The sequence below is a fragment of the Ptychodera flava genome, chromosome 4 (genome assembly GCF_041260155.1).
Source record: "Ptychodera flava strain L36383 chromosome 4, AS_Pfla_20210202, whole genome shotgun sequence".
Taxonomy (NCBI): Eukaryota; Metazoa; Hemichordata; class Enteropneusta; family Ptychoderidae; genus Ptychodera; species Ptychodera flava.
In genome coordinates this window covers 38,733,442-38,747,916 of record NC_091931.1, presented here as the reverse complement: position 1 = coordinate 38,747,916, position 14,475 = coordinate 38,733,442, and the positions used below count along the sequence as shown (strand labels likewise).

The following is a 14,475-nucleotide window of genomic DNA, read 5'->3' as shown; positions in this document are numbered from 1 at the left end:
AAAAGATCGATGGACTTGAATTTACGGAAATTTATGATCAAATGCATTACAATAAATCGATCAAGGCAAAGTAACTTCAATGTGTATATGAAATACACGCCATAATTTTGTGCCTCCCTTGGATGACAAATCAAATAACATACATCCAAAAATCACTTTTAATTCCCGTTAATACCTTAATTCCCTTAAAAGCGTATAGAACATTTGTGAATAGCGCCACATGCGGCGCAATGTGTACTGATCTTTTGTTTTTAACATAGCGGCTAGACACCGACAAGGTAACTACCCAGAACTGAAAAGGTATCCATCGCATGATAATGTGAGATCAGCAATTCACTAAAAAGAACGTTATCCAACGAAGCTAATTCGGGTGAAAACAATAGTGCTGATCTCTTTGTTTAAATCACAGTTCATTCAACGCGCAGGTAATGGCTTAAAAGGCAAGACCTTCATTCAAAACTCAGACCACCGTGGCAGACTGCGGTGTAATAGAGCTATGAGACTCACCTCAAATGTATCAGTTTGTCTTCAATTTTACAAAATCACCACTGGGGGCGCTATTTTTATCCTCAATTCAAAATTTCAATGAACTTGCCCACACAAAATTTTGACCACTGTACAAGCTGTGACCTTATTCGTACACCAGATAATGTGGTTTTGGTCTCTTAACGTTGTAAAGTAGAAATATGTACCTCGATGGTCACCCATCGGAAATGAATTGCAGGTCTTGAGTCTGATCCAAGTAAACCTGATTCACTTGATATGATATTGCTTGGAATTCTGAGGAGATATGTTCAAAGCTTCAAGCATTTTGAATAGGTTTGTGGCTTTAAGGGAATCTCCATTGACTATTAATACTTGAACAGTATCCATATGTGGAGGATGATTACACTGTTAAAGATAACACGACTCATTTTTGCCAAAGACGATTGCTACAATAACAGAAGTTGGCAAAATTGAAATTGTTGTTTGCAGTGCTTATTTTCCTTGCGGGTTGATGACAAGCATAAGAGCATGCACAGAAGAGAAAGTGTTTGTCATCACAATAAGTTTTACACTGGTGCGTCAAGCACTAACCAAATTAAAGTACTATATTTCACTTAACTTCACAAATCTAACATTTCAACGGTTACTGGAAATGTTGTCTCGACAGAAAGCCAGCAACTGCGCAAATAACTATGCATCTCGCTTCCTACCAATCACCAATCACTTATTTGCATAATTGCTTGTATGCAAATAAGTGACTCATTTGTTCAGAAAATGCACATATGATGATCAAGTAGAAAGTAAATTATTGCAAATCGCAATGTGATTGAAGTTGTACTTGAACGTGTTAATTACTGTAAGCGAACTAACATAAGGAAATATCGATTGCAGCACATCAGTTTAATTTTGTGGCATGGTTGCTAAACTTGTATCTCTGCATTTTATTTTCAAACGTCCCTTCTCTGCCCTGCTTGTATCACATATCATAAATAAATAAATAAATAAATAAATAAATAAATAAATAAATAAATAAATAAATAAATAAATAAATAATATATATCCTATAGTACTTAACATTCCCTGGGACCGTCTCAGATTTCTTGAAGAGAAAACAAACAGACAATAAAGAAGTCAATATAATCAATATCTTTTTCCCAAAACAGCGCAGATTTCTCGCGGAAGTTGAAAAAATCTAAATTCGTTCGTTAGGAAGACTTAACTTCACTTTTCGAGCTAGATTAGCAACTGAAGAAAAACTTACTTGTAAAGACGTAGCCAATATTAATTTGTATCGATGGCGTTTTGTTCCACTTATGGATATGCCGCATTTAGCGTACATATATACTGTAAATTTCGTGACCTTCATTTCATGCACGGCAATTTACAAAGTAAATATATAACAGTCTATGGCATGTGCCGTAGCCGGGTAAAACTCAACGAGTTTCGTTTGCTTCGAAGTGTATTGCAAAAACGTTTTGCTCTGTCATAATATTCCCTTTAAGATATTCCATTCACACTTAGGCTGCGTTCACAAAAAACAGTGAGGGGCTTGGGGAATTCGGGGGAGGATACCTGAAAATTTTTTGGTTACCTTTTTTTACGATTCCAGGTTTGGTGAGTAATTCAATAAAAAGTTAATATTTTTTAATGTCATAATTAAACAAGATCTAGGACCATTTTGTAGAATTTCATTACTTTTATCTCGAAAAGTATCTAAAAATGTATGAATTTTCGTAAAAACCAAACAGGTAGGCCTAGTGTCAGGGAGGAAGCTGTAACTGTTGATATTTTTTTTTCAATATTTCTATGCAATATATCAAATACAGTTTCTTGCTGTCTCGCTATAGCATGCTGAAACACATAATATTCAGTTTGTCGACAGAATCCTGCATATATAAATATTGGGTGATAATTGAATTAGAGTCCAGGCATCTAAAAAAAAAACTTCAATCGCAATTCCTCTAGCCCCACCACCTCCAAACCGTTTTTGTGACGCAAGCCTTACTGGGCGATAATAATGAATGTGCAAGTCGAATATCATATGCATATGAATATACTGATTTCACACCAAGTTTACCATATCCATGTCAGCAAAAAGATGTCAGTAAAGTAGGTCACATTCAAAGTATGAAAGTTCCAAAAAACTGCTAAGTTGACATTGTAAAATAGCTACACTTTCATATCACAATATTCGTTCGAGTAATCAGACGTTCTCTGATACGAAAAAATGCAACTCCTTTCCGTGAGCAGTGGTAGTCGCCTGTCTTCTAAATTTCTGCACTGCGCCTTGGCGCACCATAGACGTGTTCTTTTCTTGCATATCTACACACGTCTATAGTGCGCCTAGGCGCAGAGCAGAATATTAGAAGACAGGCGACTGTGGTTGTACACTCCACGCATAGACAGTGGATTACTGTAGATAGTAGATTACTTTCTATGGCCTATATTGGCAGGGGCTAACACGTACTCAGCTCAGTGATCACGTGATCCACTGGGGTTCATAAGTCATAAGCCACGCTGTGTTTTGCATATGTTTTGAGAGGTCAGACGAATTGGTGCAGTTCTCGTTATCAGGTCAGCCATCCAGCGCGGTACGTGGTGAAGTGACGATGTGTTGGCCGAAAAGGGTATGTCATGATCGTTAACTTGACTATCTTTTGTACTCCGCTGCCGCTATAAACCCACTGAAATGCCTGCAGTGTTATAAATATCGCTTTTCCGTTAATGTGAACGCGCACAAGGTGACGTTCATTGTGTTGAAGCATTCATGACAGTTGTGAATGAGTCATTGCGCATGGAAGGCCGCGCTCTGTTGATAACAGCCTCACTTAATTTGACACATTAACTTATTCTACATGATCCAAAGGTGTAAACGTATATTACATTCTTTCCCCTTGCTTTTGTCTATACAGTAGAGTTACATTGAGTTGTATGACCATGTGTGGGCGGGTTGGGATCATCCCTCTACCCACGCTCTCCACGGCCAGTCACCCACAGAAAGTGATTACACAGTCTGGTCGCGAAAGCAGTGGGGTAGGACGTCGGAAACAAACATTTTCTAAGCGATGTATTATTACGTAAGACGACGAGCGCGAAAGCTTCAGCTTATTTTAGCGTGTTTACTTTACATCTGAGGCGACGAAAGAATTATATTCATCCGTATGCCACCTTGTGTCAAATTAGACCAAATAACGCATTCTACATTTTAGGTATCTGTGGCTAAACTAAAGCTAGGCCCCAACCTAGTATGAAAACGTGCCGATTAGCATGTCATACAACAAGTTTTTTAAACCCATGGGACTTACCGGTAAGCTTACATGTGGGTGCAAAAATGGCAGATGGACACTTGAATATTAGAAGCCCGTTTCGATCGTGATCAAAAGTAAAAAAGTGTCGCAAAAAATAGCTGTCCCGTTCAAACAGCAGAGAACTCGAAAATATAGAGTTAAGAAAACCGACGCCTTTGCAATGCAGATGTGCAGCTACTGATACACCTACGCACACGACAGATTTCGTAATATCTGGTACTTAAAATGATTATAAAAATAAAAATAAAACGTCATGTGTTTTACGCTATTTAAAGAAAAGTCCGGGCAGTAAAATATTTTATTAGAGACAGCCTTTTCGCATTGAAATGGACGGCATGACTTGAAACACGGGGGTGAGTGTGATTGGCAGGTTGTGTTACTACTTCTGGTGGTTCCGAAAGTAATATCATTTGTCATCATTTGACAGGTAGTATTTTTCCTGCTATCCATGTCTGGTTTCGAAGGGAGAAAGTTATCGACCCAGAAATTTGGCGGGGGATTTTGTTCCAATCGGGCGATGAACAGTGAGCCTGTGAGTACTTTGACCCACGGTCCATCCACCGTTGCCGTGTGTGACCATTCACACCACAGCGACTGGCAAAATGTAAAGATACGTCAAGTATGCCAATTCTATTACCTTGAAAAAAATAAGGTGTGATCACACTTAAAAGTCATATGCGCATCATTGAACGTGTGTTTTTCTTTCTTCGGCTGAATTTACAGCTATTATCATACAGATATTGTTAGGACATGTCAAGCAAAGGCCTTTCGTACAACCCAGAGCATCGAACTGTTGTGCGGGCGAAACCACAAGCATGCGCGAAATTAAGTCAAATATTAACACTTATTTAGTGGTGTGATGGTAGTTAGAGATTGGGAAGAATTTCGCAAAAAGGGAATAGAAATAATTTTTTGTCTGATACTAGGAAAAAAAAGAAAAACTGACACTCCCAGAAGAAGAAGGAAGTTGATCTAGAAAATGTAAAACAACAAATCACAGTTAACTTGTCATGGCGCGGATATTTGAACATGTTTGAATAGATCTACAAGGGGAAGTGTGGAGTTATTAATTTTCACTAGCATATGTATCGTGAAATGATTGTGTTTCCCGACCAGAATTAGCCTATCGATATTTATCGTGGATAGATGAGTTTGGCCGATATGCTGTGAAATAGATGCATTTTAAGGGGACTATTATCAATCGTTATCAATCGGGCAGCGATTCCCCTGCTGAAGGTTTCTGTTGGTTAGCTTGCCCAATCACACACCAAGTCTCTGAGATCATTTATATATAAGGACATGTTATTATAATTGCATGTATAGACTTGTCTGTGTCAATCTGTGTTAGTGTGATAGGTAAAATTGTGTCCTTGAACAGACCACACGTTGTTTGTATAGATGTTCCAAATGTAAATAGTTGTGGGTTAAAGATGACATACGAATGACTACCATGTGACATTTGTTGTATCATGTGAATTTTCTGCCACCTTGGGAAAGTCGCCCAACCTGGGTATGGAAACGTTGTACACTCACAAAGTACATATCAACGCCTGCATTGTCAGTTTCTGCATCCATAGCTTCCTTATGACATACACTTATTACCTAAGGGCTTCCACTAAGACCAGACAAGCAGTAGACCCTAGCTATGTTTTAAGAAAATTTGTCTTCTTTCGGGATATTTTCGGGATCGAATAACGAGAAACAAAAACATAAACAAAAAACGTCCGAAACAGAGCACAATAAAAACAGCAACAATCGTGCGTCAGTCGAATTATCGGCTGATCACATACATGTACGCGAGGTGGTTGTTTCACACACCGGAGCAAAGCGGTCGGTCGGTCGTACAGCATGCGCTGCGTTATTACACCGAGGACAGTGTCTGCGTATGGCGTGCCACGGCGCTGTATCTATGACCATAGAAACTTGATTTGTATGCATGAAGGATTCTGTGTAAAAGGGAATTGTCTAATCTCATATACTCTTGGGAGTCACGCGCTTTTTTCATGGCATTTGTTTATGAATGATGAATTCACTGTGATTATGAATTCACGATAGCCTAGACTTCCATTACAATAAGGATAAATTTAAGAAACATTATTAAGATTTAAACCCGACCCTACTCAATAGTTTAAAATTTATTAGTTAATAGCATGGACATATAGACACACATGTACACAGACACAGACAGACAGACAGACAGACAGACAGACACATATATATACACACATATATATATATATATATATATATATATATAAAAATACATATATTTAAACATGCATACACACGTACGCACATTTATACATGATACACCACATAACAAGTATACATCCATATATTCCATATATATACATCCATGCATAAATAGATTAAGAGAGTATTTCATTGTAGATAGATAGATAGATCAGAGCATATTTAAATATACTGTATGTTGTTAAATATGCAGCGAGTGATTCCCATGGACGACGTCTCAAAATAGAATTCACTTTGAGACCTTGTCAGTTAATACCGTCAGCTTGGTTTCAAATACTTAGTTTTGAATATTACATACGTTTTTTGTACCTTGTACCATGTTGTACCAAGTACCATCGACAAGAGTTGGCATAGCCAAGTAAGAGGACTGAAGATGGTCAAACAGCATTTTATTTCCTAAATCAGCGCATCCTTAGTTTCATTCCATGTTTTAAATTGTCCTATGACTCATGTCTACGTCACCCCCGTAAAGCAGAGGATTCTCAGCACAAGAGCGTTAGGTTCCTTCAACTAATTGAGTGTCAACTCTCTTGTGAAACATTTTGTGACTGAGCTTATAACGATAGCTCGATAGCGGAGCCCCAAAACATTCGGTAAATGCTTTTCGGATGGAAAGGTGTTTCTCCAAGGAAAGCAATGCTATCTCAAAATTTCTATCTCCAATTGCTTGATTGCAATTGCATGACTTCAACAAGAAACCCGGAAGTCAAAGTGAAATTTGCCGCTGCGCATGCCCCCTGCCGGTATGTGGTAGCAGGCGGTGAAAGGGACGGGTTCAAGAAGGTCATGATTATCGAGTTGCCTTCTTGATTCGGTTTCGCAGTCATCGGAGTCATTGTATTAAAAACATACCCATGTCAACTGGCCAGGGAAACTGAAGAACTCATTCGCACACTTTTCTCAATTCAGTTAGCGAGAGGGCATTCTAACTGCAAAGAGAATAGAGGAAGAAGAATGGAGGGCTGCCCAAATTAATATTATGGAAGGCGATTTATCTTTTCCGTCCTTTACTATTACTGGCAGTCTGTTCGCCGCAAATTACAACGTGGCCTTGATATTTTTACGCCATGATTGCCTGTACACCAGAATGGCATATTCGCCAGTGTATCGAAATTGCATGCTCAAACTTCAGCTTCGCTGTAACATATCACCGGGTTTAGGACGGATAAATAAATTTATACATATGTTGGTTTGCACAGTCTGTATGCTGTGTTAGGGATCTGTTTATATTTTACTCGCGTCATCTGGCACTGAAAACACGAGAAACGCCCATTTAGAGGACAACTTCAGCCATGAAAACTGTCACCTCTGTGTTAAACGGGTCAACCGCGTTTATCTGAGCGTGATGGGTAGACCGTATATGAGTCAGGCGTACGGAATGTTTCCTAGATCGTCGTCGGATGGGAAGTGACGGACACTGCATGCACCGTGAGGCCGAAGGCCGAACCTCGGTACTGTATAACATTACAAGGTATGACGCGGAAAACTCGACCGGTGGCCCGAAACAAACGAAATAAAGCATCTACCTCAAAAAAATTACATCGACCGGTCGGAAATACCTTCAAACTTTCAAATCTTTACTCTGGTTACAGCATTCTTTCAAATCTGCCAGTTATGGGCGATAATTAACTGTCCGGCGAGTACTCGCACTTGCATTGCCACTTCGCCATTTTGAATAGCTTTTTTACTCCCCGAAGCCTTTGCAAGTGGACGAGTGACCCTGTGAAGAGTTTGTTTACAAATGTCAGATGGCGGGATTCACAAGCATAAACTTTCCCATCGTTTACGTTGATTGCCTTGTTGCCAGATAGCTGAAGTTGTATTCACTGACAGTATAAAATTTACCTAACGGTTAACGGTTGAATTTAGCGGGTGTGGGGTCACGGGGTCACTCTTCCACTCGCAAAGGCTTACGGGAGTAAAAAAGCTATTCAAAATGGCGAAGTGGCAATGCAAGTGCGAGTACTCGCCGGACAGTTAATTATCGCCCATAACTGGCAGATTTGAAAGAAATGCTGTAACCAGAGTAAAGATTTGAAAGTTTGAAGGTATTTCCGACCGGTCGATGTAATTTTTTTGAGGTAGATGCTTTATTTCGTTTGTTTCGGGCCACCGGTCGAGTTTTCCGCGTCATACCTTGTAATGTTATACAGTACCGAGGTTCGGCCTTCGGCCTCACGGTGCATGCAGTGTCCGTCACTTCCCACTCCCGACGACGATCTATGGAAACATTCCGTACGCCTGTGTATATGAGTCAGGATACCGTGTTCTCTAAATATTCGTGTCTTGCTCTTCACGAGGGAATTGCTATATTCATAATTATGTGTGATTCCAATAGACTGAGGCGTCTCGAGTTTCTGAAAAGCACGTTGACTACCCAACACTTTCTGTTTATCGCTGGTAATAAAATGTTCGGCCTCGAACTCGTACAGGTCAAAGTCCAATAGAAAACGCGTTTCCTCTCTGTAGACTTGCAGAACGCCATTTCCACAACATTCTGCTTTGTGCCACTGTCCGAAAGTGGTGGAAACAAGAGGTAGGTCGTCAAAATTTCTATGTTATCGGTAACAACCATCAAATGGAATTGCGATACAAGCATGCAAGTACCGTAACTAACGTTATACAGGAGGCAGCGTTGCCGCATATACGAGTAACTGTGGGCACTGCCTTCAATGGCTGTCGCGTTATGCATGTTATGGGTGGAGATATAAACAGCTAGCAGTGTTGAGGGACGGAGAGTGGTGTGCTAGCCAATGTCGCTGTTCCAACGTCCATGTAAACTGGCAATGCGCCTTTTCTCTTCACGGCGTAACAGGGAAATTATGTACGAGACTTGAGAACCATTACACTTCACCAAATTTATATAGCAAAAATATCATCTTAACTGTAAATAATGTCACTGGTTTTATTTGCACTACATGTAAAAGCCGTATGTTCCCTATGAAATTCAATGAAATCATTGTAAAAAGTGATGATGCGGTTTCGACAGATGTACAACATACAATACATGCCTTTTCCGCAGAGTGCGCGGCATTACACGAGTTTGGAGGTCGCTGTCGGTGATATACATATTTACAAATACGCCCAGCCTACTACACTCAATGTAAACAAGCATCCATTCGAGACGTTTGTTGTAGAATGTAAATTGAAGCTGTTGGACAGAAAAACCGAGGGAAAGTTAATTCTACGAGATAATATATACAACAAACACAACAATAGCTTCAAATGCACGCACACACGATACATACATAGATACATACATAGATACATACATATATACATACATACATATATACATTCGTACGTACGTAATGTATATAAAGTAAGATTATTTATTTTTATTTATTTATTTTATTTATTCAGCTTTGACATAAAGTCAGGGTGAGTTGCACAGGTGACTAACACCTATAACAAAGCAACCCTCCACAAAAGCACACATTTAACAAGTTACACATACAAAATTGAAAACAGAAAAGACAAACGCAGAATATAACAATAATAAAAATATACAAAAAATTTCAAAACAGAACAAAACAAAACAGAGAAATTAACAGAGACGGCAATTTTTACAGTGGCACTTTCCCACCCAAGTACAAGTGTTATCAGGATAAAATTTATTGTTAAACAGACTCGTGTAATGTTTTAATAAAATAGACTTGTATGACCTAACACTTGTTGAAGATTTGCCATGAAAGGGCATAACACTACACGAGTAAAAATCTCTGTTAAAAAACGAGTGACGAAAACATTCAGTTTTAAAAAGTGGCATCTTCATGGAAGTGTCATCAGGAGATTTAAATGTGACAAACTGGCTTAAATTTAAATCATACATACCAATAAAACATTTAGCTAAAAAGACACAGTCATTTAATTCTCTCCTGTAGCTCAACGGGAGCAAATTCAATTTAATCATACGCTATTTGTAATTCATCTCCTGGGGATATCCAAGAATATATTTTGTGGCTCTCCTTTGGACATCTTCAAGATGTAGCAATGATTGCTTAGTCGTGACAGCCCATGACTGGGATGAATAATCAAAAATACTACGGACAAGGGATAAATACAGTTGGAGTTTCATTTTAGTTGGTATTGAACCCGATAAGCTTTCTGTTCTTAAGCTTGTAGATGCGAAAATGTCAAATATGTTAACGAGGTCCACAAACATTACAGCACATTAAACAAAAAGATCCACATCGGAGGTTTGAACCGCAAAATGAACATGGAGATATAAAGTTTAAGTTTTTCTTTCTAAGAGTAGATGGCGGCACACAAAACTAAATGCCGCGATATAAGAGACAACCACCGAAGTATAAGTATTCGAAACATATTGAGGAGGTATAGGATCGTCCATTACACTATCAGTATGCATTCTAAATTACTAAAACCGCAGGCCAGTTGGTTGTCTGCGCAATGAGATTGTAATATAACATGGTCTGTATTTCAAATGGAATCTAGGGTCGGTGACCTTGCGTTGTACAAATAGAATACATGACAATGTACAACTCTCGGGAATTCTTATCTTCTCTTTCTAGATTATCTTTTACATCAATGATTTACGGAAATATTTGCAGTGGCAAGATATCAGTGCGCCAGACTCTGGCCCGGGACTATTGTTGTTGGCTAAATTATTTCAAATATCTACGACAATGTTTGTGTAGCATACTTGCGGTTTCAAAAATTCACTATTATATCATTATGTTTTCAGGCTCCCGGCGTGACAGTACAATAGCAAGTCTACATGGAGCTGGTCGCACGTAGTCGAGATTTGTTATGTGGCCAAAAGATCCAATTCTGGTGAAAATTTAACAGAAGTATGTGACCGCCCAGACAGGTGCGTCTCTGCACAAAACAAAATGGCGTGTAGTAAGCTTATACCGTACAGTGTTTGGCTGTTCATCGACGTCATCTGGTACCTGGGGACAGCCATTCTCGTCCTGTCTGACGTAATTTTCGACATTCTGACTTGCGTGAACTACTACCACGAAGGTTGGTACATTTCTTTCATCCTGGGCGTCATGTTCTTGGTCATACCGCCCGCTATTATCGGCATTGCTGATTTTTGCGAGATCGATTTCATCTCCGTCGGGGACGAAGAGGCAGAGGCGAGCATCGAAAAGCGGAATCGCAAGAAAGGAAAGCGAAGGAAGGGCGCGGATGAAGAGAGCAGATCACGAGACCTGGACGAGGATGGAGAGAGCAGAATATCCGCCGAGACAAGAGCATACCAGTTCCGACCTGCGAACGAGGAGGAAGAGGAGGAAGCCTTGTTGAAGACATCTTTGTGCCTGAACCAGGGCAGCCCGTATCCGACGAGACATCGCACTTCACGAACTCCATCGAGACTCTCGTCGGAGGGTGCTCTTTCAGAGACGTCCGAACTAATGAGTGCCGAGTCGGGACCCTCGAACGTCGAACGTCGAAATTCTGTGGAAATGGAAAATAAAGCAGAAACAACGGATGTACTCTTGTCGGAGGGTGCTCTTTCAGAGATGTCCGAACTAATGAGTGCTGAGTCGGGACCCTCGAACGTCGAACGTAGAAATTCTGTGGAAATGGAAAGTAAAACAGAAACGACGGATATTGCAGTGCATCGCGGTGACTCGAGAGAGGACGGGGATGTAATCGTGAAAATACCCGGCGAATATTATAACAACTCGGTAGAAGGTAGTGCCAGTGTAACTGTCTGCAGTAATAACGAAAGCAACGGACAAGGAGAGGAAGGTAGAGACAATCCGTCAGCGGGACGAGACGTTGATTTCACCGTCGGTAGTGACGGCGATTCAGACACGATGGACGGGAAAGGAACGTGTAGGGCGCCCTCCTACGTGTATTATCGATCTGGTCAGTTGGGGTCAGGGGATGACATCGGAACGCTCAAAGTTGTCGACGGCCTTGCTCGTCCCGATGCCACGGCCAGCAGCAGCATAGCGACGCTAGAGGACGAGGCCGAAGAACACGCGGGAAAAGCACCGAACGGAGAAATCAAAGACGAAACAAAGGAAACGGAAGACGACACAAAATGTGGATGTAAGGAGACGTGTGGAAAGATTTTGTGCAACAACGTAGTGCATCTGTTCTTGAATACATTTCTAATGCAATGTGCCGTGTTCGCTCGGCGGTTTGTCCTTGCCCATAACTTTGGCAAACGCTTCCGCGACTACGTCACGGGTGACGTCAAAGAGAGGAAATTTCAGCGCGATAATGAAAGAAAAGTCAACAGAGGGGAGGTCGCCTACGATCTGCCCGAGAACGAGGTTCAGAAAAAGTACTTGGATTTGAAGTTCGAGGATGACTTGCTGTTCAGGCTCTGGATGATGGAGAGTCTGACGGAATCTCTACCTCAGCTACTCATCAATCTTTATGTCATTGTCAAGTACCAGAATAACACGTACATTCAGTATATCAGTGCAATACTTTCATTCATTACACTCGTATGGGGAGTGACTAGCCCCGAGAAATACTTCCGCGAAATCCAAATTATTTTTCACGGTAGAGACCACAAAACCCGCACAGATTCGATACAAATATTTTTTATCTTTGTTTACAAGGGTTTGCTGTTAGCCGCAAGATCGCTGACCTTGGTGTATTTCACCATCGCTTTCCACTATTATATAATTTTAGTCATTTTCCTGCACTGGGCGATTGTCTTCGGTCGTTCGCTATACTTCAAACTTTATCGCGGTATTTTCAACGACGTTCGCTACGTACGACTGATCACAAACAGCATTTTCTGTATCTTCCTCTTCTTCCACGTCAGCAACAAGAAGCGAATCCGAGGCACCATGCTGCAATATTACATCTTGTACGTCGTTGAGAACATCACGATGATACTGCTGTGGTACTTTCTAGGCAAGGGCTCCAGTGTTTATGACACCCTTGTGCTGGTCGCCGTGATTGGTTGCACGTTGCTCGGCGTCATCATCATGGCCATGTATTACACTTTGATTCACAAATCGCGGGCGTATATTCTCAACTCGTACCCTGTATTGGAGGGTTGCTGCATGCCTTTCGCGCCTCGCAAACCCAAAGAAATGATCGTCTGTAAAAATCTACCGACCTGGATAAACTGCTACGTTAAGAACGAACAGGCGTTAATACCGGTTGAGCAAGACCACATCTACATTGACCAAAGAGTTAAACCTTTAGAAGGACAGAAATTCTACTTCGGCCCGGACACAGTGTTCTGCGCACGCCCAGAAGACATCCACGCAACGCATCCCGCAGAATCGCACGACTCGGACGACGATTTGAACGTATGCACGCGCGATAAACTTTGGGTGGCATTCACCGAGGCAAATGAAACAAGATACGCCAAAAAGTCGGACTGTCTCTATGATTTTATCGACAATCGAGGAAGGGAGGTACATGTTGCGTTGGACAATTTCAAGTGGTATCGTCCCCAAGCACCTGGCAGAAGTTATGCCTACTGTACATTTTAGGAACTCTTGCTCTCCTGTACCATTTGTCATCGTTGAGCGGAGTCGTTTCCTTGTATCTGTGGTAGCTGACTGTGGGCAAGATGTTGAAAAGCAAATCTTGTTTGGTATTATGAGATGTGTCGCAAATTTTGCTGAATCGGTAACTCTCGCCATACGTGGCGCCATGGTCGAAAGCAATTCCGAAGAAATTTCTTGCGTTTGTGGATTAATCAATCCTGTATTTTATGTCCATCCGTTTAATCCACAAATTTTGATTTTATCTAGACAGTAGACTTGGTTCAAGTCTGTGATTCGTGAATGTTTGAGTGGGGTAAACCATAGACCCTCGAGGAAAAAAAAACCGCGTGAGTTGGGTAAACGCTATACAGGAGAGTTTCTCCCGGAATGAGCGGAAACTAACTCACGACTGCGCAGACTCAAAGGTAACGCATTCAATCGCTAGGAAAACCTGGCCTGGGCTGCCAAATTCCAAATCGGTTTGTATGGAAATAGGAGAGACACATGAGAAACTACTGCAAATGATTTTATTTTTAGAAATTCACCGACTTGAACCAAGTCTATCTAAGCAGGTAAATATGGCTGCATTGATCAACTGGATCGAGCCTGTTTGAGGTCATCAAAGAAACATGTCAGTTTTTTTCTCTCTCAGAATGTGACGCTGGCATCAAGATTAGTCTTGTGAAACACTACCCTCTAGAATTTATTTAGCTAACATGCATTCAAGCTACATCAGCACCTTCGAAGTATGCACCTAGAATAACTTTCTGGTGCTCCGTACCATGTCAAAATCGCCTTGGAGGATTGGAGCACGGTCATCTAAGGTCACGCAGAGCTCAAAGGGGCAGGGCACCTAAGGTCAACAAAGGCCAGTATCAGAGATTTGATCTCATTCGGTCAGCGCATAGAAGTATCTCTTCGCTTTATAGTCAAACAGACCACACTCTTTGCTCGGTCAATTACGAGAACTCAAGAGGGCGAGTCCGCTTAAG

At 41.0% G+C, this 14,475-nt stretch overlaps 1 protein-coding gene across 2 annotated transcripts; it reads left to right on the top strand.

Moving 5' to 3' along the window:
• The first annotated feature begins 2,983 nt into the window (after window positions 1-2,983).
• LOC139131698 (uncharacterized) lies at window positions 2,984-13,975 on the top strand. 2 transcript variants are annotated; one of them, XM_070697881.1, is made up of 2 exons: window positions 2,984-3,113; window positions 10,753-13,975. In XM_070697881.1, exon 2 carries the CDS (start codon window positions 10,901-10,903, stop codon window positions 13,484-13,486), a length of 2,586 nt encoding a protein of 861 aa, XP_070553982.1. In that variant the 5' UTR covers window positions 2,984-3,113; window positions 10,753-10,900; the 3' UTR covers window positions 13,487-13,975. The 2 variants fall into 2 exon arrangements, with proteins under 2 accessions (XP_070553982.1, XP_070553983.1); XM_070697882.1 differs by lacking the exon at window positions 2,984-3,113 and adding an exon at window positions 8,295-8,583.
• The last annotated feature ends 500 nt before the right edge of the window (window positions 13,976-14,475 follow it).